The 23,441-nt window shown below is 39.1% G+C and overlaps 4 protein-coding genes across 7 annotated transcripts in view; 2 read left to right on the top strand and 2 right to left on the bottom strand.

The window, feature by feature from the left end:
• Positions 1-4,270, bottom strand: part of kcnh1a (potassium voltage-gated channel, subfamily H (eag-related), member 1a) — a 44,980-nt gene extending 40,710 nt beyond the window's left edge. For all 3 annotated transcript variants that reach the window (XM_044045817.1, XM_044045819.1, XM_044045820.1), the window contains exon 1: positions 4,057-4,270. In XM_044045817.1, the coding sequence (XP_043901752.1) occupies positions 4,057-4,129 (73 nt within the window). In that variant the 5' untranslated portion in view covers positions 4,130-4,270. The remainder of the gene's footprint in view (positions 1-4,056) is intronic.
• Positions 4,271-7,101: 2,831 nt separating this feature from the next.
• On the bottom strand, positions 7,102-7,872 carry mrpl57 (mitochondrial ribosomal protein L57). The gene has a single exon (XM_044045823.1). The coding sequence runs from the start codon at positions 7,854-7,856 to the stop codon at positions 7,545-7,547; it is 312 nt and encodes a 103-aa protein (XP_043901758.1). The 5' UTR covers positions 7,857-7,872; the 3' UTR covers positions 7,102-7,544.
• Positions 7,873-9,760: 1,888 nt separating this feature from the next.
• Positions 9,761-16,340, top strand: LOC122781800 (cytochrome P450 3A27-like). 2 transcript variants are annotated; one of them, XM_044045822.1, is made up of 13 exons: positions 9,763-9,896; positions 9,986-10,079; positions 10,356-10,408; positions 10,925-11,024; positions 11,239-11,352; positions 12,205-12,290; positions 12,370-12,509; positions 12,591-12,715; positions 13,327-13,411; positions 14,403-14,563; positions 14,876-15,102; positions 15,683-15,845; positions 15,938-16,340. In XM_044045822.1, the coding sequence occupies exons 1-13, from the start codon at positions 9,823-9,825 to the stop codon at positions 16,010-16,012; spliced, it is 1,497 nt and encodes a 498-aa protein (XP_043901757.1). In that variant the 5' UTR covers positions 9,763-9,822; the 3' UTR covers positions 16,013-16,340. The 2 variants fall into 2 exon arrangements, with proteins under 2 accessions (XP_043901756.1, XP_043901757.1); XM_044045821.1 differs by having other exon boundaries at positions 9,761-9,896; positions 12,370-12,715.
• A 406-nt stretch (positions 16,341-16,746) lies between these two features.
• LOC122781646 (cytochrome P450 3A27-like) lies at positions 16,747-23,437 on the top strand. The gene is made up of 14 exons (XM_044045496.1): positions 16,747-16,866; positions 16,974-17,067; positions 17,172-17,224; positions 17,572-17,671; positions 18,547-18,660; positions 19,032-19,117; positions 19,196-19,338; positions 19,865-19,989; positions 20,257-20,341; positions 21,129-21,289; positions 21,374-21,600; positions 22,087-22,249; positions 22,364-22,575; positions 22,607-23,437. The coding sequence occupies exons 1-13, from the start codon at positions 16,796-16,798 to the stop codon at positions 22,451-22,453; spliced, it is 1,512 nt and encodes a 503-aa protein (XP_043901431.1). The 5' UTR covers positions 16,747-16,795; the 3' UTR covers positions 22,454-22,575; positions 22,607-23,437.
• The last annotated feature ends 4 nt before the right edge of the window (positions 23,438-23,441 follow it).

The raw sequence follows: 23,441 nt of genomic DNA, 5'->3' as shown, positions 1-23,441 counted from the left end.
ACACCAATTATTTTGTTCAAGTTAACTTAAGCACACTTTTACCAGTAAATTATGAAGGCACTGATAAATTTTTCGAAATAATTATTCATAATCCACCCACCCACAACTCTATTGAACTCTCAAATTCAACCTGCTATTAATCGGAAATATTAATGACTAGAACTACTGCCCTATCATTACAGAATTTAAGGTCAATGACACATTTTGCCATAATATCTAATAATTTTAACTAATTCAAGCTATTTTAGAAGTTCATCTGGGGAGAAAACTACACTTTGTCCTTGTCTGGGGGAGCCACTGGCTAAATTAAAGTTGTATTATATACATTTTATACATAAATGTTTTCGGCTCAAAGCTGTAGTGTATACATTTACATTCAAACCTTTGTCAGATGAGTTCACATAATGCTGATTAAGTCCTTAAGCTGCACACTACTCTCTCCATGTGTATTTATCAAATGCGAAAGTGATTCATTTCATGTCAAGGCAGACTGAGGCAAAAGGAAAGTTTTGAAAGTGAATTCTACTGCTGCTGTATACACACTAATGCTCCCTCAGTCTGGTCTGATTGTATTGCTTGACAGAGCCTGTTTTCAGATGAAGGACGCAGCAGCATAATGTCACATCATCTCTGTTCACTGAGACCAAACAGAGGCAGAATAATAAAAATCAATAAAAACAAAAAAATCAACCAAAACTTACACACTGTAGCTTGAAATATCCATCTGTAATGTTATGTAATTAACAATCAAAAGACATGGGACAATGCTCAAGACCCAACAAAAAGGTATTTGTCAGATGTTGGCTCTATGTGTGAGTTAATATTTTGCATATTAGCTACATTTAGATCGTCCAGTTCTCGGGTGCTGGCATTGTGCATGTATCTTCATGTTAAAAGACTCTAGGGGACAGCATGCTATTAGTCGCAGCCACAGACTTTACAAAAAGCTGCACATCGTGATAACAGCTGCCCAAAAGTGAGGTCAAAGCATCTCAGTCTCCGCCTGGTGACTCAGATCTGACACAAAAATCAGATTTTAAAATCAGTTTTTTACGCAACACACACAAACTAGTGACTAGTGACTTGATACAGCAGCTGCAGATTCAAGTAGTTTGTTGTTCAGTACTTCCTGCATGACTGGAGTGCAGAACTGAAATACAAAATCCACCAGACTCCTCTGTTAAATATTTATATTTTAGACATTTTCTTGCTAAATGTTGGAGATTAACTCAAGTTTTCAGGATTTCTTTTTAACTGATCTACAGTTCGGCATTGTTCAGTCACACTCTGCCAATCAGTGGCCGACAGTCTGTGGACGTCACATTTAGTATTGGCTCAGCTCGCTTGATCAGATACTAAAAAAAGTACCGTAAATTTCGGCCTATAAGCCGCTACTTTTTTCCCCACGCTTTAAACCCTGCAGCCTATACAACGGTGCGGCTAATTTATAGATTTTTACTGGCTAACGGCCACCGGGGGGCACTCTCTAGCAGTAAACGCAAAAGTGAGACAGACGCAGGGAAAGATTATGCGCTGAAGATGAAGATAGCGACCAATGACTTTTCTGGTAGGCTAAAGTGTTTTCTTTTCTAACCAGACGTGTTACTGTCGTGTTGGTGCAGTGTTTACTTTCTAACCAGGCATGTTGATGCCGTGTCGGTGCTGTTTTATTTTCTAAACATGCAGGTGCATGTTCACCCTGTGTTTAAATTAAGTTGTTTTAATAAAAACAACAACGAAAAAACTTCCGTGTAGCGTCTTTCTGTGTTAATATCTCATGTTACAACCATACGCGGCGTTACAGGTGGGCCCACTTTTGTCCGTGGCCCACTCATTCAGTGCTAGTCACGCGCACTCACTCACCATTCATAAAGTGGATGCATTCATTAAGAAACTCCTTTGATAAGAGATTGAATCCTGGCGCCGCTACTGGTTACAACATGAAAACCTGTGGCTTATATTCAAGTGCGGCCTATATATGTACAAAATTTATTTTCTTTTAAAATCTAGCTGGTGCGGCTTGTAGTCAGGTGCGCTCAATAGGCCGAAATTTACGGTACTAGGTATCAGGTACTATCGCTTATGGAAAAGTAAAAAGCCGAGCTGTGCTGGGACTGCTGTGTAGTGGAAAAGAGCCATAAGTGGTCCTAGATATACATTCAATATGTGAGCATGCAACATGAGCCAATGGTCAGAACCCATGTGGCTTCATGTCCCTGCTCCGTGGAAGCACACAAAATCAAAGAATAATAGAGGAGAGTGCAGTCCTCTAGAGTCTAGGGTCACTCACAAAGTTGCTGCGATTAATTCTATTTCTGAATTTTTCAAACTGGGGATCAATAAAGGTACATCTTATCTTATCTTATTACATAAATACCTTGTGCTTCAACACTGAGTGGTTTCACACGTTGTTGATGGTGCATGTAAAATTTGAGCCATGGAGGACAGTCATGGTGAGTTGCAAATCACTTGTATGAATGTAAACTTTCAAATGTGATCTTTATTTCATCAGAACAGAATCAGATGGATGTCCCTCCACGTTACATAACTGCAGACGTCTACATGTTATTCCTTACACTTAGACTAGCTAGTGAACTGCTGCACCTGAACATGGAAATCTGGAATAGTCATTCAATTATAGCTTGAAGCCGGTTATTCTTCGATGACAGACTGGAAGTCGCATGAAAAGGAATGTGTCACTGTTTGTCAACGCCCACCCACTACTGTGTCTCTCGCAAACCTCTGCACTGTTTCTCGCTGGCATCCTGCAGATTATAGTCTTGGCTCTTTTGTTTCTGGAGGGATTTACTCCTCACAAATCCACGAAACACCCGAGGTCATTAATATATGCATATACTTTGTTTTTCTTTTTTTTAAACACCTTGGTGATTTAAATATTACACGGATCACCTGGACAGCTGCATGCACCCTTTCTGTTATAACAGACTTTAATGTGAGTGACAGGGGTACAAATGCTAGTGGTGCCCTCTACGTGCATACAAACATGCAAAATCTAGCTGAAACTATTATACTTCAAGCAAATTAACTATTGTTTGTCCAGTGTTTGTTCCTAGATGTGGCAGTGACGGTATCTGCAGCATCTGCAGGTCACATAACACTGACACCCATGTCCAAAATATTGGTCAGCTGTCAAATGTGGTTAATTGTCGTCACATCTGAACAGCACATTTACATTAATCTGAAGGGAAGTTATTTAACTAAAATTCAGTTAAAACAATTGTGCTATTATAACATGTTTAACATCTCAGAGTCTGTGTGCTGAAACTTTATTTTTAGATGCTTGTTAATGATTTCAAATACCCTCTGTGAGGATTACTTCAACAGCAGAAGGTGGAGTAAGATGGTTTTTTTAATGACTTAATGTTGTTTTGATGGCGATATCAGTCACGAAATTAACAAATACAGCAGTCTTATGATTCAGCCTTTCTCCAGAGTCTCTTGACTCATTAAAATACATAACAAACAACACTCTAATAATAATTCAAGGCAATTTGTAGCTTAAAGAGATAACGAGGTGGACAATTTAAAACGAATTTAGTCTGCTGCTTCCAAACTAGAGATAAAGCAGAGCTGTCCCAACAATAATAATAATAATAATAATAATACCTATACATTGTTTAGAAAAAAAAGTTAATTATATATTTACCTGCTTTTACATAAAGACTGTAGAAATCAGAAACCAGAATATACATTTGTGTTCTGTATAATTATTCAACTACAGCAATTATTCAATTAACATTTGCAGAGGTCTTACACACACGCACACACCTGCAAGGACTCCCAATTAGTCATTATCTGAAAATGCTAACACTAATCAGCTGAATGAGGTTAATATGACTACGTAGGTAGTAACTGCAGGAGTTTTGTTAGCTACGCAGCTCAAATTATTAACTTTCAACCACTAATTGATTTTGTTAATTGGTGAACTTCTGTGATGCGACATAACAGGCTGGTTATTGTTGTTATTTGTGTTGTTGTGTTAGTGTTTGCGTGTTCAATAATAAACGGGTGCAGTAAATGAATGCTCCTTCTTACCGTTCGAGCGTCTCACGATATTCTCCAAAAAAGTATTCTGAGGGGCCACAAGTCCCCTCCGGGCCCCCGCCATGCTGCGTCTCCTCTCAGTGTGTGCGTGAGCGCGTCCTCCTGTGTCCGTCGCTGCTCTTCATGTCTTCTCTGTGAGTGTGGACACGCTGCGTGGACGTGGAGGACAGGGCCCGTCTGTGTGCTCCGCTCCGCTCTGCTCATTAGCCTCCTCCTCCTCCTCCTCCTCCTCTTCCTCTCTTCTTCTCAGCCCGGTGCGATGCTGTTGGCGCCTCTTTACGCACCTCATCATCCAGGAGAGGAAAAACAACGGCTGGGCTCAGCGCGCAGGAGGAGCCGCTGCTCTGCTCCACCTCCAGGACCTGCAGCGCCACCTGCTGGAGGCAGACGCGCGGCACCGGGATGATGAGACTGAGCTGAGACTGTGGCATTTTTTGTCATAAAATAAAAATGATAGCGTCCAGGTTAGAACAACAACAACCTACCCAAAACAAACCTTTCTTTATATTTGTGTTTTCTTTAAATTTCAGTATGCCAGACCAATTTCTCCAATGTTTGTGTTCCCACACGTGCGTTACACAGACCACTCTGTACCTGATGGGCCAATAGGAAGCATTGGAAGTGGAAATAAATCAGGATGGATGCAGGAAGTCGATTTTCTCATCTTCCTTGGGCACTTTGCAAACCACACCAAGGTAAACCCTGAGAAAAACGTGCAACTTCTCCTGGATATCCACAGGTCACGCCTGTCAATTGCAGCTATCGACTTCTGTGAGACCAATGGAATTGTGATGCTAACACCAACCCCCCCAGGCTTCCCAACCAGCCCTCATCTTCAGCTGGACCAAGAAAAATCCCTGCAACAGGAAGAAAGAGGAAACAAATACTCACTGACACACCTGTAAAGATGGCCCTCAAAGAGAAACAGAGAAGAAGTTGTGACAAGATAAAACAGCACTTGAGATTGAAAAAGAAAAAATAAATAAATCTACTGGCACAAACCAACAACCTCCTATAGGCTGTCAAAGAAAACAACAGGAAAGAAATCTTGAATCTTGAAGAAAAACCTCAATCAACTCAAACAGATTGTTACAACTAACCTATACTATGGGGTAAATCTTTCTTGGAAATGTATGTTTATTATTAGTTATCTTTATCTTTACTCTCTTTGCTGCTTCGACTATTTACATTTCCTCACTGTGGGACTAATAAAGGACTATTTTATCTTGTCTTATCTTATCTTATTACCCCTGGTCTCCTCTACTTACTGAAACACTTTACTTGCATTTTAAACTGCCTCTTTTTTTCTTTTCTTTTTTTAACCAACCAACATAACGGGTCTTTTGTCAGGTCGCAGTCAGAAAAGGTGTAAAAAACCAGCTGTAAATGATCAAATATTGAATGATGACTGAGTTGCTGGTTTCACTGTCACACAATACTGAGTCGTCGTAAACACAGGTGGTCAAACACGTCCATACATCGACTGTATTCTACTGTTTCAGAGACAAATTAGTCTTTTTACTCTCGTAAAAGATTGTTAAATTCAAAATGTAAATTCATATTAATGATTATTAACTACTTAATTAGCCAATTTGCTAATTAATGTATCTTTTAATTTTACTCCACTGCATTTAGTTTGTACAATTTTCGTTGTTGTTGTTAAAATTTACAAATATATTATAATATATCACTCTGTTCAGCTGAATATTTGTGATGGTCTGTGAGCACGTGCACATTTAAATCTCTGCTTCACAAATGTGGCGTATGCAAGAATGTACACAATCCAAAGTCCTAAGATAGGCCTATAGATGTGGTAGACGTAGATAATAATAAATATTACAATTTTAACAATTGAATGGCTTAATATTTATTAATATTTCAATTTGTTTTTTTTGCAAAATTTTCACTGAACTGATGAAGCACAAATATATACACTACAGTGCAAATTGCTTAATTTAGGAGCAATACTGTTCATTATTTCTGAAAGCATATTCTTTTTGTTCTTATAGTGCATTTAAATCTGCAGAGCTGATTACAATTGCAAAATGTGTTAGAGGAAGGAAAGCTCTGAGCAGTCAGTTCAGGAGGATTCTGGTTAAAACTGCCTGCAGTCGGGTTCTAGAAATACAGTATGTGTCCCTGAGGAGCAGTGACTCTGCACCATGTGGGCTTTTCCCTCTGATTCCTGCAGTAGAATTCACCCTCTCAAAGACACAATTTATCCAAACACCTCATTAATCCTGTTCAATTATTTTGGACCCCGCAGTGTCGAAAACTCACGCAGAGCCCAAATCATCTCTTGTGGTGATGACATTCACACCAAATTTAAACAAAAAGCACAAAAAAGGTCCAAATAGAAAACACAAAAACCATCTCATTAAAGTATCTTTGGTGTCTTGGTCTTTCCTGTTGCTTCAGATGCACATCACACTTCTTTAAAGACTTATATACCAAGACCAGCAGAGCTCAGACTAACCCTGTTATTTGGGATTAATTAAAGTGTGTAACAGGGTTTATTGGCAGAAATTGAATACACTTCCTCAAAGGATGGTCAAAATTAAAAATCTTTGTTTGGTTTTTGTAGGCCCTTTTCACTCACAGGTATATTGTTTATACCACACTATGACTGTACACAGCCACACCATGTGTTCATTTATGCGTTTACAGCTGTAGATACAGCTATCTCTTCCTGTGAACATCAGTAGGTAGAAGGTGCAGCATTATCAGAGACTCATGACTTTTAAAAAGCTTTACCGAGTGATCCTGAAAAGTAGTGTCCCACAGATATATGACCTGAATTTGTGTTGTAATACAAGTTGTGTAAGGGCAATAACTGTTATCAGACAAGTCATAAACACATCATCCAGACAGTAAAAACAAACCAATGATTCAGAGAAGGTCACACGTCTTTGAATTGCATTGAGTCACTACAGACCCATTGAGTGACATGATGACATCATTATGTCACTACAACCCACGTTTCCATAAATTACAGCAGGTCTGACAAAATCCATGAATGGAGTAAAGCCATTACCATGAGTGTCAACAATTTATTAAATGATGCATTTTTTTGTTTTCCAAATGTTAGTTTCAGACATATCTGGGTTTACTGGCTGCCAACTTCCACATAATGTGGAACACACTTCAGCAGTTTATATAATTAGTGAGATTGTATAAACCAACCAGTGCAGCCTGGATTTCTCAACATGAAACTGTATTTGCTTAATTAGCTTGAAAATCAGTAGCCACAGAGCTCATTATCTGCAGAGCCTGTACTCAATGTGGAGAATTACGGACCTGTTGCAGTGCAGATTCAGTTTTTTTAAAGGAAAAGAAACGCACACAAAGACAGAGTTTACAGTAAATTAAAACTGGTTACTAAGGTATTGGTTGTCAACAGAACATCTGCCTAATGTTATTAACAAAAAGAAAACATGTTGTATTGTCACATTTGGCAAGTCCTTGCATGTCATTTCACATTAACTAGACCATGTCTTTGTGATTTTGAGATGACTCAGATGATCTATAATGTTCTTGTGTTCTGGAAAATTGTTGAACTTGGTTTCCTTGATCTTGAGCCAGTTCTGGGCTCTGCGCTCTGCAGCGTGACCGTGCTCCTGCTCTGGAGACATGTAGGGGCGGCTGATCCAGTATTCGTTCTCAGCCTCAATCTCCAGACGCTTCACAGTATTGCGTTTCATCTGCCATGTGATCTGCCGTGGACGCCGGTACTTTCCAATCCACTGTTTCCCAGGAATACCTTTCCTCAACAATGTGAGGGTGAGAAACATGGCAGCTGATAATTTTCTGAAAAGTAAAAATTGAACATCATCAGTGATATATGTGGCAACAGTGGTATTTTTCACACCAAAAAACTCATTGCTGCCATGTAAAATACCACTCTTTAGACCAGAGGCTTGTCGGTCTTCAGAGGTTTGAGGCCCTTAAAATGTTTGGGCACACCCAAATTAGAGCCTGAGCAAGAATGTAGGAAAATATTCAAGTAAGCAGATGACAATTTAAATGTAACAAACCCCTACATGGCATGTTCCATCATCAAATCTAAGTGGCTGATATCAGCAAAACATAACAGCTGGAGAAAGCTGGACTGAAACTGATCATGGCTGCACAGGAACAGGTCACTAAGCACTAGATCAATAGAGGATGGGGTCTATTACACCAGGCAGGGCCCAAGGTGTAAACTGTGTAAAGATGCCACTAAGACAGTGCAGCACATCACAGCAGGGTGTAAGACGCTGGAAAGGCCTACATAGAACACTTCAACCCAGAATCAAGATGGAAGACACCTGCAAATGTGGGCTGGATCGTATGGGACTCACAGATCCAGGCAGACAAACTGGTAGTGGCTTATCAAACGGACACAGTGGTTGTCAATATGCAGCAGAATAGGGCAAGAGTGATAACTGTGCCAATACCAAGTGACAGCAGCATCAAGAAGAAGGAACACAAGAAGCTGGAGAGACACCAAAGACTGAGTGAGGATCTAGAGAAGATGTGGGGAGTAAAGACAACTGTGGTCCCAGTGGCGATAGGAACACTAGGAGCTGTAAGCATCAAACTGGGAGAGTGGCTCCAACAGCTTACAGGAACAACATCTGGGATCTTTGTCCAGAAAAGCAATAATATTACAATACAATCATTCATTTTATTTAATTTTTTCCTGACCCTTCTGCACTACCCAACAAGCCCACACTGTATTTTATTATTTTAACGTCATGTCAAATATTAATATAAAAAACAGCTTTGGTTAGTGGACAAAATTAAGAAGTATGAGTACATCACTTCGATGTAAACGAGAACATAAATGACTTATTTGAAAATAAAATGTAATAATTGCACTCCACACACATACACAAACCTAATAGTCATACTCCTACTGTTGACTTGACCTATTATACCTACAGGCTTTGCAATGGAGTTGTTCATTTTAACTTATAACTTTTATGACCTACAATTGAACTATGACCCGAATTTACAATGCCACTGTGTAAACGTGAACGTAGTGAGCTACGCTAACTTAGCTTTAGCCGAGACCAAGGGCAGCTCGAAAAGGACGTATATGTTTTACTTTTCATGCTCATACTAAATGATACGCCGCTCTCTTCCTTACCTCGTCTTCTTCCTATTTCAATGGAAGCTCTGATTTTCCAATGACAGGATGTAAAACCGTGCAGAATAACACAGATATTCACAAAACTGTGTACATGTGTGTAGCACTCTCAGCCGGTGGTGCAAGTCGGTATTAATACTTCCGGGTTATCTACGGGACACAACAAGGCTCAAATGCGTTGATATCAAATAATTGTTTATCAATATTCTTACTCCCCTTTATTATATTTCTCACCCACCGTGTTAAAACAGTAGATCATTACTACTGATAATATAACGATAATTATTTTTAATACACTTGTTTTGTTGTGTTAAAATAACATAAATAATATCTATCACTTTAACAAAAATACATTTCCTGCCTCTTTACTTATCTTTCAGCTGTTGCTCCTGCCATTTGTGCGTTTCAGAACGTTAGTGACTGCAATCAAACATAACATTTAACAAAAAATAATGCAAATAAGTTCGTTATTATGTTTTATTTGGATCTGTTTGGTCACCTCTTATTATGTCCTGAGCAGTCAGTCCTGGCTCCTCCCACCGGGCATGACTTCAGATGTTTCTGTTTTGTTATGTTCTTCCCTTCCTCGGACATTTTACGTCCAGCTCTGTCTGTAGACAGTCAAAATGTTTGCCTTCACATGGTTTTCAGCAGTAACTTGGACTTTATTGGCTCTTTTTTTCACCCTGTTTTTCCTGTGGTTAGTTGTTATTTTGTTCACTCTCCTGCAGTGAGTTTTGCAATACTGATTCCTCTTTCTGTAACTAAATTGTCTATAATTAATTATAGGTATGGCATCCGGCCTTATATGTTCTTCAAAAGGCTGGGAATACCAGGACCAAGGCCTCTACCCTTTATTGGCACGCTTCACTTTTTAAAGAAGGTATGGTATACTGTATAAATAAGCACTCATCGCTCCTTCAAATAATTAATAAAGTATTTTGATTCTGATGGTTCTTATTCTAATGTTGTTATTTAAAAGGAGAGTTGATGATATTGACCATATATGACCATATCATGTACTGTATATACATTCATTTACAGACAATCAAAACTCATTTTACTAAAACAGGATTCAGCTGTCTTTATGTTTGTACCTGCTATGTGCCCGATGATCCTTTTAACAATTTGTAACTCATATGCCCGATATTTCTTATAGGGAATTCAAAAGTTTGACAGTGAGTGCCAAGCAAAATATGGAGATATCTGGGGGTGAGTTGTTGCTTCATGTTTAGAGGGGAAATACTGGGAAGGCATCAGAGCATCAGAGCATCAGAGCATCAATTCATTTTTTTAAATATTGTTTTACTACAAACAAAGGTTTGTACTACAGTACTACAGACAAATTAAGTTAAAGGGGAATCTCTTCTGGTGGGCTGACGTAAATTAAAAATTCAAATGTGTTGGAACAAGTTTATTATTATTGTGAAATTGTAATCTGCAAAAGAAACTAGTAACCTTAGAGTATATACTGTATTAAGTAAATGTCGCACAGCACAATAACACCTATTGTATTGGGTATTTATTTGAGTAAGTGGTATTGTGTATCTCAAATGATCACAGATGAAATAATAATACAACTAATTAGTAAGTTTTAAGAAGTAACTATAATCAATTTTCATCCCGCCACATAAAAATACAAATAAAAAGGTCCTCGTTTTTTAAAATGTAATCAACATATAATAGATCTAATTGAGCTGTTTGAGCTGACATGGTTGCTTTTTACAGATTGTATGATGCAAGTGCACCAATGTTAATGGTGGCAGACCCGGAGATCATTAAGACTGTGTTGGTGAAGGAGTGCTACTCTGTGTTCACCAACCGCAGGGTAAGAGACCCGCCATCCTTCATTCTGATATTTAGTTCAGAAACACAGCGACATTTGCTGGGAGATTTTTTATGAAATGTACATGTTGAAAGTTCCATGCAGCACTCGGACGAGACGAGACGACGCAAAAAAGAATCTCTATGAAAATCATTTCTGTACAAACATGTAAACAGGAAAGGTGGATATTCTTCTTTAACTCTGCTCTTCTTCTCAGGAGAATCTCATAGCAGGACCTTTTGATGATGCACTTACGGGGGTTAAAGATGATAAATGGAAAAGAATTCGGAGCACTGTATCCCCATGCTTTACCAGTGGAAGACTGAAACAGGTTGGAATCACATCTTAAGTTCCTCTGACGTATACAGTATTTACAAATCCTTTTTCCAGATGAGATAGTAAACTTTCTCAAAATGCAATTAAACCCAAATGTGTAATTTGTTAAATCTCTTGAACCCTTAGTAAATGGATAAAAGGTTTCCAGCGTAGACTGGTACATTAAATGCCATCTCAGAAGAACACAGACTGTGTTTGAGAATGACATTCATAGTTTGGTTTTTATTTACTGTCCTATTTATGAGGACTTAACAGGTTTTCTATTTATTAACTTACTTACTTATGACGGTATGCAATGTAATTATAATTTAAAACATTGATTACATGATTCCAATGATTCTTGATGAACCACTGCATCTCCTCTTTTTAAATGAATACAATCAATCAATCAGATTGTATAGAAACTGTATGATCAGTCAGTCACATGGCAGCAACTGCACTGATGCATGAAGACATGGTTGAGACAAGGTGCTGAAATTCAAACTCAGCATCAGAATAAGGAGGAAAGGTGATTTCAGTGACTCTGAACATGGCATGGTTGCTGGAGCCAGAGGGGATTTCAGAAACAGTTGATCATACTGGGATTTTCATGCACAACCATCTCAAGGGTTTGCTGGGAATGGTCTGAAAAAGAGAAAACTATCACTGCCAGAGGTCAGAGCAGAAGGTCAGTCTCATTAAAAGTAACTCAATCCCAAACCGCCGCTAATATTAACACTCAAATACTAAGAATGTTCACTTGTTGTTGAGTATTTCTACATTGTGGTATTTGCTTACTTTAGTGTCAGTGAGTCCTTGTTTCACTACAGATCATAACACGTCCTCTTCTTTCTGTTTTTCCCCAAAGGTTTTCCCCATTGTGGCTCAATATGCCGACCGACTCATTGAGAAGATTCGGCAAATGAAAGAGGACGAACAAGTGGATGTCAAACAGTGCGTTTTTCTGTCAGAAAACCATTACATTTTAATCATGAAATGAACAAACATGTTAACTCTTTTTTTCCTACCACAGACTTGTGGCTCCTTACAGTTTAGATGTTGTGACCAGCGCCTCTTTTGGTGTCGAGGCAGACTCCCAAAATAACCCAGATGGCCCCCTCATTGTTCATATCAAAAAACTCATGAACATTAGATTTTGGCTTGTATTCTTAAGTATGTTCTCTACATCATTTATTTCTATTACATTAGCATCACTGCGTATATGTCTTTTTAACACGACTGGTCTCTTTCCAGTGATGCTTCCCTTTGGTTCTCGCCTGATGAATCTTCTAAAAATTGAAGTGATACCCAAACTCAGTGTGGATTATTTCTTCAACATCATCAAGGGATTTAAAGATCAGCACTGTGAAGAAGACACGGTAGGTTTTTAACCTTATCTTTCAAGCTGGTGGAAAAGTTTGATGCCACTTCTATTACATATGAAGCTAGGACCCGGTTAACTTGGCTTGAAACATCTCTTTCACCAGAGCTTAACCATATATCATGTTGTTTATTTGTTAAATTCATACAAAAAGTGTAAAGGTGGTGTTTTACATCATTTAGACACAAATTACTACCAGAGAAGAGAAATTCGCACAAAATAAATCATGACACTGAAACCAGCTAATGTTGTGCCACTATTTAACTGTTGAAACATGTTGCAAGAATAGTCTTGTTAAAGATTCCTGGGTGAAGCAAATCACTTTTGGAAGTATCCTCTAATGTGAATAACATTTGATCAAAAATAGTTCCACTGGCTTTAAATCCTAGAGTGGAAATATCTAATTTTCTCACAGAATCTGTCACAAATTATAATGCAAAGTCCCATTAAACATTTATTAAAACCATTTTCACACTTAGTTTATGTTCCTCTCACCAAGAAATTGATTTAGAACCGTGTTAAAAATCGTCCAGTGTTTGCTCTCATTCAGATGTATTATCACCCACACTTTAATTTCACATGTGTAGTCATTTTGTAACTTTGACCTAGAGCCGAGCAGACTTCATGCAGGTGATGATTCAGAGCGAGATTCCAGAGACGGAGACACAGAGTAAGGAACAACAACCGAGTAAAGGTACTGTAGGTTTTATTTTCAGCACATCTGTTTTATTTCACTCCTGATGTGTACAGAAGCGCATTGCATTCGTTTGAAAAAAAACAACAAAAAAAACTCCAGAGTAATTTTAGAATTCAATTCAAATGCATCATCTTGTATCCATGGAGCATGCCATATCTGTCCAAATGATCCTGGAGAAACATTGCTATGTCTAACAGATCCGAATGAGCTTTCCTTCTGAACAACCGCAAAGTCCTCAGGTGCCTGCGTAAAGTCGACAAACTAATGGTCATACCATCTACAGCAGGGGTCTCAAACTCTGTACCTGTGGGCCACTGACTGTCTCGTCTGGTCAGTCGGGGGCCAGTCAAGTAAAAAAAAGCCCTTTTTTGGGAAAAGCAACAGTTGCGGTGGACGTTATGAGCTCAAAATGACATATCACGTATTAATTCCTTTTTTTATATGTACTCTTGCCTCGTGTGAGCTTTTCTGTCTGGATTGGATTGGATCATTTCAAAATATAAGTGCTTGTTTTAATATGCAACAATAAAAAAAACATATTCATGATGCAAAATTAATCTATTAATTTAAAAATAAAAACATATAGAAATGACTCGTTACAACTTGATATTGTTTGGAGGGCCACATGAAATCGATTGGAGGGCCACATGTGGCCCCCCGGGCCGCCACTTTGAGACCCCTGATCTACAGTATGTGACTGAAGGACAGGACTATCTCCCAGTGTCTTAAACCCAGATCAAAGTACAACTTGATTAAACTAAACAAGTCGTCCATGTTGTTATAATGTTGTTATAAAGAATTCTCATTAAAGGAATTAATGTGTTTATTATTTATTAAATCAGAAAGAAAATTCTCCAAAAAACCAACCATGAACAAAAATGACTCAGAAAAACAAACCAAATTTATTTTTTCAAGTGAATGCAATGCGCTTCTGTAGATACGGACCTACATGACCTATAACTTTTAACCTTTTCATCTTTTGCTGTAGGTTTGACTGAACGCGAGATCCTGTCCCAGGCCTTCATTTTCATCTTTGGTGGCTATGAGACCACCAGTGTCACCTTAGCTTACATCCTGTACAGTCTGGCCATCAACCCTGATGCCATGCACAATTTACAGCAAGAAATCGATGACAGCTTACCAAGAGATGTACTACCATATTTCATTTTCTTCTGTAAAGTCCTATTTAACTGCCCCTTTTATCAAATGAGGACATGTCACACAATCATGCAGCCTCATGAGCCACATCACTGTAACAATCTTAAATCAAAGTGATGTTTTTAGCAGCACGAGGGCAGACATTTCTGCATTTTAACATGCTTTTCATTTATTTGGCAAAAAAAAAGAAGGTTATCAACTGTTAACCGTTAATCTGATACATTTCTTACATATAGCACCTTTAACATTCCTCATGTGTTCTCAGAACTGAGCAGATATTTTTGCCTTTTTTCTCACCTCTAGGCTCCAGTTTCGTACGAGGCCCTGCTCCGCCTGCAGTATCTGGACCAGGTTATTTGTGAGTCCATGCGTTTGCTTCCCACTGCACCGCGGCTTGAGAGAATGTGCAAAAAGACAGTGCAGGTCCACGGCATCACCATCCCTGAAGGAACCCTAGTCGGGATCCCTGTGTATATGCTACACAGGGATCCTCGTTTCTGGAGCTCACCTGAGCTTTTCCTACCAGAGAGGTAAATATGCCTCACATGATTGACAGATCCAGGAGATTCACTGGCTTTGGATACTGTTGGTGTTTTGCAGCTGAGACGGATCTTCAGTGTCAAATAGAGTGCTGAGAAAGAGCGAGAGATGGACAGGCAGAATAGTGCAGAGGGTTCAGAAGGAGTAGGTTAAGAATGTTCTTATTAAAATATTACAGCGCATTTACTGTAGGTTTTCTGGGCACACCTAACTGGGAGGACACTTTTTGGTGGACCCATAACCCTAGGGCCATTCGACATAGGAATTTGAGGGGTGTCAAGAACACCGTGCTTAACCTGCTGCGACCTTGACTCGACTTCCTTTCTTCCTTGGATCTTTTCTGGTGTAAACACTGACCTTGTCGGGGCCAGTAGTCCTCTTGGAGACCAAAACTGGTCCTAATGAGTCTGATTTCTGAGGAGGTTTAGGCTTAAGATTTGCATTCTACTTAGGTTAAGGTTAAGGTTGGTCATTAAGTGGTTAGGGATAATGCTTTGGTTAGGCTGTCCAAATGAAGTCAGTGCAGTGTCCTATAGAAGTGTGTGTGTGTGTGTGTGTGTGTGCGCTCAGGTTCAGTAAAGACGGTGGCGAGGAGGTGAACACATATGCGTACATGCCATTTGGACTTGGGCCTCGAAACTGCGTTGGGATGCGTTACGCTCTCCTCGTCATGAAAATGGTCCTTGTTCGTATCCTGCAGGATTACACTGTGGAAACATGCAAAGACACCATGGTGAGATTTAGGGCAACATTTGTGTACAATCAGACTCAGGGACACTTCTGCCGTCATGTCCCCGTCCCTTAATCTTCCATCTCTTCCTTTAGATTCCCTTGGAGTTCGACTGGAAGCTCCAGCCGATTCGACCAATAAAACTCAACTTTGTTCCCAGACAACATTAGCCCAGGAGGGAAGGGCTCTACATATGTGTCACCACTGAATTCCAGCCAAAGTCACTATTTTGTAGTAGTAGCTGTTCTTTTAGTGTTTTTAGCTGATGAAATTTAAACATGTGACACTAATACTTCAATGGTTAATACAAGTGAAACTTATTTTTAAAACATTTGATTATTCTTAAAACTTCTGCCCCTCCTTTTTACATGTGCACTCACAGGGGAAGATATATCATTTTAAAACTATGGAGAAAAATAGAACATTGTAATAATAATCCGTGTTTTATAGGGGATGATTGTGTATGTTTTACCCACAATAAAATACATTTCAAAAATATTTACGTTGTCTTTTTTCTCTGATAATGATTATGTTTAATACATATCTATCTGTCTTTTAACATAATTACTGCTATTGGAACTAAAACTATTAACTTTTGGAGTGGACCGTATTATGGGGTGCACACATGATGCTTTTTCATTTCCTTTTACATTATGAGTTACATTTTTGGACCTTTTACAAGAAATAATACAGAGATCCTCATAAATATAATGCTAATATCCATGCAAAATAATCTGGATTTCATGACTTTGACGACATAAGTATTTATGTTGACCCATTCTGTTAAAAAAGCAGAGCTGTTGGTTGAGTATGTAAATGATGTTATGTAAAAAAGTTGATGGATGAGGTATGTGTTCTTGCAGCTCGTTTTCGTTTACAGCACCACCATGAGTCTTCAATACTTCCTCATTTCTCAGGCAGTTTGTGTCACGCTTTGCATCGGCACAGTCACAATGTCGGTCCTCACATGGTTTTCACCAACAACCTGGACTTTGCTGACTCTCGCTTTCACCCTGTTGCTCTTGTGAGTAGTTTCATCTCTTTTCATCAGATATCAGTCAGATGTGTCTTTGTCTATTGTAATGCTGATCCCTTTTCCTTGAAACTGATACTAATTCTGTTTTTAAAAAGGTATGGCATTTGGCCTTATCATTTATTCAAAAAGCTGGGAATACCAGGACCAAGGCCTCTGCCTTTTGTTGGAACACTTCCATACTTTAGAAAGGTATTTGGTGTTTACATCATGTTTACATTTGATGACAAATGTAAGTCTGCTATACTAACACTGTTAATCTCTCTGTTAACACATGTACCTGATATTCTTTATAGGGGATTTACAGCTTTGACCGTGAGTGCCAAGACAAATATGGAGACGTCTGGGGGTGAGTTTTTTTGCCTCATCTTTAAAGGAGAACTCCTACAGATAAAACTGGTTAAATGTATGATGTTTGTTTAGAGCTATGACCTGAAATATTACAGTATTTTGACAATTGTTCATTAGATATAAATGCTAAAAAGAGATTTTGATTTGAAAACAATGTTGTATCATATATTATAAAGAAAATGATAAGAATTAATAATAATAATAATAATAATAATAATCAACATTTCTTTCTCTTAAAATTAAATGAACATATATTTCATTGATTCCTTGAAGGTAACACCGTAACAATATTTCTGTTTAATAACCAGCTGCTTCATCCTGTGGTGTTGTCGTGTTTTGGTGCAGGTTGTATGAAGCTCGGTTACCAGTGCTAATGGTGGCAGACCCTGAGATCATTAAGACTGTGATGGTGCAGGAGTGCTACTCTGTGTTCACCAACCGCAGGGTGAGAGACCCGTCATTCTTCTTTCTGGAATTGAGCATGTGGTGTCGTTCAGGGACACAGCAGGAAGAATTCTCTGAAATGAACATGTCGTTACAGGCAACAACTCTTTCAGGTCCCATTTGGAAGTTTCAGCACAGGAGACGCACAGGTGCAATTGACCACATTGACGATCAAACGCCGCCATCGTTAATTTGATTATTTACACCTGTGCTGTTCCTGCTGTGACCTGTCATATGGCTGCTGTGCAAAGGGCCCATTATGTAGAAGAGGGAATTTACTTGGTGTAATTCAAGTCCACGTTAGATACGATAGGTAAATTAGATTGTACGCAGCCAGTGTCAGCTTGTATGGAGTCTGTCTTATCTGAAATATCTGGGGGGAAAAACCAGAAACACACACATACACAGAGAAAGAAGTTATCGACAAGGTGTTACATGTCGCCACAGACAACATTCACCACTGACTTTGATATGACACTTTACTTTTACTCTTACTCCCGTTGTCAGGGTGTTTCCACTTCAAAACATGGTTTGTCCATTCAGGCTGCTGTAGAAACATGACGGCACAAAATGGTGGCCTCTGTCAAGCAAGGTCTAAAATATACAGTATATACTTTACATATACATATGAAAGTCTTATTTTAAGCAACACTTTTTATTTTAAAGCAGTATAACATACTATATTCCATGTCTCCAAATAAGCCCTCTTAAATTTTACACACTGAACCATTAGATTATCAGTAGTTTTTTGAATATCATATTATGTATAACATCTGGATGGACACTCTAGTACAGACATTTAATATGTGGTCACATTGTTTTTCGTACAATTAACACTGAGTGGAGTTCCCTCTGTAACTGTGCTCATGTTCACAGGACACTCCTGCTATGGGACCTGTGGCTGATTCACTTACATTTGTTAAAGATGAAACGTGGAAACGGATTCGGGCCACTGTATCTCAATGCTTCTCCAGTGGAAAACTCGAGCAGGTCTGACATATGTGATCATATCTGACCTCTGCACTAACCACTTCCTGCTTCCTGCATGTAAAATAGTGGTATTGAGGGAAGTTATCTTTGACAGACAAATGTCCACAGCACGTCGTGTGGCGACTGTTTCCGGTGAATAAACTGTAAATTCGACTCTTGCCTTTCTGTTAGTTTAATTATTTCATCTTATCTTGTCCTGTCCTTCAAATAACTTTATTTATCTGCTATGAACTCAGCAATCAACATAATGTTAGACATAATGTATGTGAGCACTTGGACTGTGAGTGAGGTCTGAGGGGAAATTACTATCAATATCTGCTTTATTCTAGTTCTCATGGTCCTATGATTTTAATGTCTCTTCTTTTTTCTAGATTTTTCCCACCGTGGTCCCCTATGCAGACAGACTCGTGGACAAACTCGGGCAACTAAAAGAGGAGGCACATGTTGATGTCAAACAGTACGTTGCACCTTGTTTACACTGTTTGACAGGAAATGAGCAAACGTGTTAAACAACCCGTCTCTTTTTGTGCCGCAGATTTGTGGCACCTTACGGTTTAGATGTCGTGACCAGCGCTTCTTTTGGAGTCGAGGCAAACGCCCTGAAGAACCCTGATCACCCTCTCAATGTTCATCTCAAGAAGATCGTGAACTTCAAAGTTTGGCCTTTACTTCTACTAAGTACGTCCTTCCACAACAGAATGTGGGAACACACAAATGACTAAGTAGCTGCTTAGGGCCCTGAGAGGCCACAAAGAGTGCTTCACAGTTGTAACAGCAGAGCGTTTTTAATTAATATTACATTATGTTGAAGATGACAAATGTTTTTTTTTAACTTAAAGAATGAAAGCAGTTCCCAAAGTATTTAAAAAAACTGAATTTAGAGCAGGTCTACTGCAGGATACAATAATAATTATATATGTGTCTTCAACATCTAAACTACACAACAGGGAATGAGTTGAATTGAGTTAAGGATTGAGGTGAAGTAAAAGCAGCAGTGAACAGAGTACATTTAATTTAATTTAAAAGCATGTTACTGTTGGGTTTGATTTAATTGCAATTAGAAAAGATTACAAGTGGTGGTGTGAAGAAGGATTTAGTCAAATTCTAGTTAGGATGATCATCCTCCTTCCACTCCTGATACAGACTCGTACAGTATATGCACTTTCTTGTCACATTCTTGTTAATATGTCTGGTCTCTTTTCAGAGATATTTCCATTTAGTGTCCTTCTGTTTAAACTCCTGAACATTGACGTGATTCCCCGCCTCAGTGTGGATTATTTTTACGACATCATAAAGAGATTTAAAGACCAGCACTGTGCAGAAGATACGGTAAGAAAATGAAAGAATGGCTACTCATTTTGGGGAAAATGCACATATGAACAAATTAATACTTAAACCGACACTACTCATGTCATGTCTTTATTAATATGTATAAATAGTTTAGCTCGGTATAAAAATCCTTTATCATCACCTTAAGTTGTGCTTTTATATACACTGTGCCAACCTCTTTGTTGTATTTAGATATTCCACAGTATACATTTTGCAAACCTCATAAATCATGTCAAAAAGGTTGACTGTTCGCTGTGCTGAACTTAGAGCGGAGCAAGCTTCCTGCAGGTGATGATGCAGAGCGAGATTCCAAAGACGGAGATAAAGAGCGAAGAGAAACAGCCGAGGAAAGGTACGTTTCCACTTTAGCAGTGATTCAGGAAACACCAACAGTCAAACTCCATGACCTAGTTTTTGTCCAATTTGTTCTTCGCCCTCATAGAGTCCACTGGGGGACGGTTGAAATGAACAATGAACTGTCATTAAAGCTGCAGTGTGTAACATCTAATTATACACAAATATCTGCTACATTCAAGTTATGCACCAGTGACCAGTGCTGCTGTTTCCTTCACCACGCAGCTCCAAGCTTCCTGGATCAAATTAAAACGCAGACATACAACAGACAAGTTACTGAAGCATCGTTGAAAGAAATTATCACTTCTCTCTCTCTCTCTCTCTCTCTCTCTCTCAGTGTGTGCAGGAAAGACAAATGTAGACCAGCGAGTGAGGACATTTTTGGGAAAGTGAGGACATTTTGGCTGGTCCTCACATTCTGGCACCCTTTAAAATAGCTTTTTGAGGCTTTATTTTTGTGTAGTTTCATTTATTCCCTCTCAGCATCTAAAGTGTCCCATCTGTATGAACAGCAGTAACTGAATTATATTCAGAGTGTGCTAATTGTGGCCATTTGCAATACAACGTCGCCACTTGCTGGATTATTATGAAATTGCACCCAAACATGGGTTGAAATGATGGTGAATGGATTTCAAATATTATTCTGGGTGCAGTTTTTTAGAAGAGCCCCCTGTATGTTTCCTACCTCAACTTCACTCACACTCAGTTTGTTATTTTTCTTGTATTTATGTGTGCAAAGTAAATAAAATAACCACTGGTAACTGTTTCACCTGATTGTGTTCTAGGTTTGACTGAACATGAGATTCTTTCCCAGGCCTTCATTTTCATCTACGGCAGCTACGAGACCACCACCGTCACGCTCACGTACACACTGTACAATCTGGCCACCAACCCCAAAGCTATGCACAGCTTGTTGCAAGAAATCGATGCCAGCCTACCAAAACATGTACAGTGATATATTCATGCCTCATGTATTCTTCTGTGAAGCTTTCGTTTTTCAGCTCCTTCTTGTTCTTGTTTTCACCTCTAGGCTCCAGTTTCATACGAGGCCCTGTTCCGTCTGCAATACCTGGACCAGGTCATTTGTGAGACATTGCGCTTGATGCCTCCTTTGCCTCGGCTTGAGAGGATGTGCAAAAAAACTATCCAAGTCAACGACGTCACCATCCCTGAAGGAACCTTGGTTGGGATTCCCGTGTACGTGGTGCACAGGGATCCTCGTTTCTGGAGCTCCCCTGAGCTTTTTAGACCGGAGAGGTAAAAATGCAGAAGAAACAAACTGCACAAGAAACTGCAATAGTGAAACATAAGAAAGGGGCCACATGGTTGGTGTAGTGATGAGTGACCCTGGTTCGTGACCCAGTTGGAACAAAGGCCCTTTCTGCTTGGAGTTTTCCCCGTGTGTGTGGGTTTTCTCCGGGTTCTCCGGCTTCCTACCACAGTCCAAAAACATGCAATAAGGGGATTAGGTAAATTGGACACTCTAAATTAACCATAGGTGTGAGAGTGAATGGTTGTTTGTCTCTACGTGTGTCCCTGTGATGGACTGGTGATCTGTCCATCCCCTACCCCACCTTTTTTCCTATACCCCCCCCTCCCCCCCATCTGAAGGATAAAGAGGTAGAAGATGGAAGAAAGGAGATATTCATCATCTTGTCTTGTCCAATGTTTTTAAATGAATATGACAGGAAGTGTTGTTTCATGTGGAGTAGTTTTCGTGTGTGTGTGTGTGTGTGTTTGCAGGTTCTGTAAAGACAGTGGTGAGGAGGTGAACCCGCACGCGTACATGCCATTTGGCATCGGGCCTCGCAACTGTGTTGGGATTCGTTACGCTCTCCTCGTGGTGAAAATGGCCGTTGTTCGTATCCTGCACGATTACACTGTGCAAACATGCAATGACACGATGGTGAGATACAGCACACACACACACACACACACACACACACACACAAACACATTAACACATGACCTTCATGTGTTTATTCTCTGATCTCATTTACAGTTGATTTCCTTCATTTAGATTCCTTTGGAGTTTGACTGGAAGGCCCAGCCGACTCGGCCAATAAAACTCAAGTTTGTTCCCAGGCAATCGAGAGAAAAGATCACATAATGTGTCACTTCTCTTTCATTATTTAGCTTTGTTTTTTTAATCACTTTACTTACATATCATCTTCAATGTTTCTCATGTCCTGATATTTAAGTATATATACATATATATGTATATATACCAGGGTACTTGGTATATATATACATATATATCTAAGTACCCTGTTAATGAGCTGTTCATCTGAATCAGGTGTGTTGGAGCAGGGCAACTAATCTAAAACATGCAGGGTAGTGTTCCCTGAGGACCAGGGTTGGGAAACACTGCTCTGTGGCACACTGTCACAACCCAGCTCATACACCACAACAAAAACACAGTTTTAACTTAAGAATAATATTATATTAATAAATAATATTAAAGAACTCACCAAAGTAACACTGAATATAATGAAAGCCCGACAGGTCACTGGGAGCCAGGTGCTCCCACTTGTGTTAATTAACTCCACCCACATACTTGCACGACAACTCACAAATAAAAAATACAGCAGGCTTTGCTGGAGCACGAGGGCTGTGAATGTGGTTTGTTTTTTTTAATCCCACACAAAGCTGAAACAGAATATACAACATTTTTTGCATTAATTGTGTTTTCTTCCTCTTACAAAGTTCCTGCAAAGTTCATTTTGTGGCCAGTGTATCATAGTAGTAGAGGATGTTGATACTCAGTCTCTTTCTACATTAATTTACGTGTATGAGTGTTATTTCTTTCTTTATAACAACCACATATAACAGGCACACATCATCTGTAGCATCTGTATCAACCATGGATATTTGTCTCCACCCAGAGGACAAATATCCAGCTGTTACAAAAATAAATACAACATAAACTGCTTTCAATAAAAGGTGTATTATTGTTGTTCAGAAGCTAAATGAATGTGGCAAAAGTACTTTTTTTTATCTGACAATTTAAGATTGTAACTATGAACTTGTTTTACAATTGAATAGGCAAAGTAGGTCACCAATAAACCAACTAATCAGCAGAGAAACGACACGATTCG

Source organism: Solea senegalensis, linkage group LG15 (assembly GCF_019176455.1).
Source record: "Solea senegalensis isolate Sse05_10M linkage group LG15, IFAPA_SoseM_1, whole genome shotgun sequence".
Classification (NCBI taxonomy): Eukaryota; Metazoa; Chordata; class Actinopteri; order Pleuronectiformes; family Soleidae; genus Solea; species Solea senegalensis.
The sequence above is the reverse complement of the archived record's forward strand: the minus strand, read 5'-3'. Positions and strand labels throughout refer to the sequence as shown.

Excerpts from the sequence above, each read along its gene's own strand:
- mrpl57 (XM_044045823.1), bottom strand. The coding sequence starts at position 7,856 with ATGTTTCTCACCCTCACATTGTTGAGGAAAGGTATTCCTGGGAAACAG.
- LOC122781646 (XM_044045496.1), top strand. The coding sequence starts at position 16,796 with ATGTCGGTCCTCACATGGTTTTCACCAACAACCTGGACTTTGCTGACT. Across the intron at positions 19,339-19,864 it reads TTGGCCTTTACTTCTACTAA|AGATATTTCCATTTAGTGTC; the intron begins GTACGTCCTTCC and ends GTCTCTTTTCAG. Across the intron at positions 20,342-21,128 it reads AGAGAAACAGCCGAGGAAAG|GTTTGACTGAACATGAGATT; the intron begins GTACGTTTCCAC and ends ATTGTGTTCTAG.
- LOC122781800 (XM_044045821.1), top strand. The coding sequence starts at position 9,823 with ATGTTTGCCTTCACATGGTTTTCAGCAGTAACTTGGACTTTATTGGCT. Across the intron at positions 10,080-10,355 it reads CGCTTCACTTTTTAAAGAAG|GGAATTCAAAAGTTTGACAG; the intron begins GTATGGTATACT and ends TATTTCTTATAG. Across the intron at positions 15,103-15,682 it reads GAGCTTTTCCTACCAGAGAG|GTTCAGTAAAGACGGTGGCG; the intron begins GTAAATATGCCT and ends GTGTGCGCTCAG.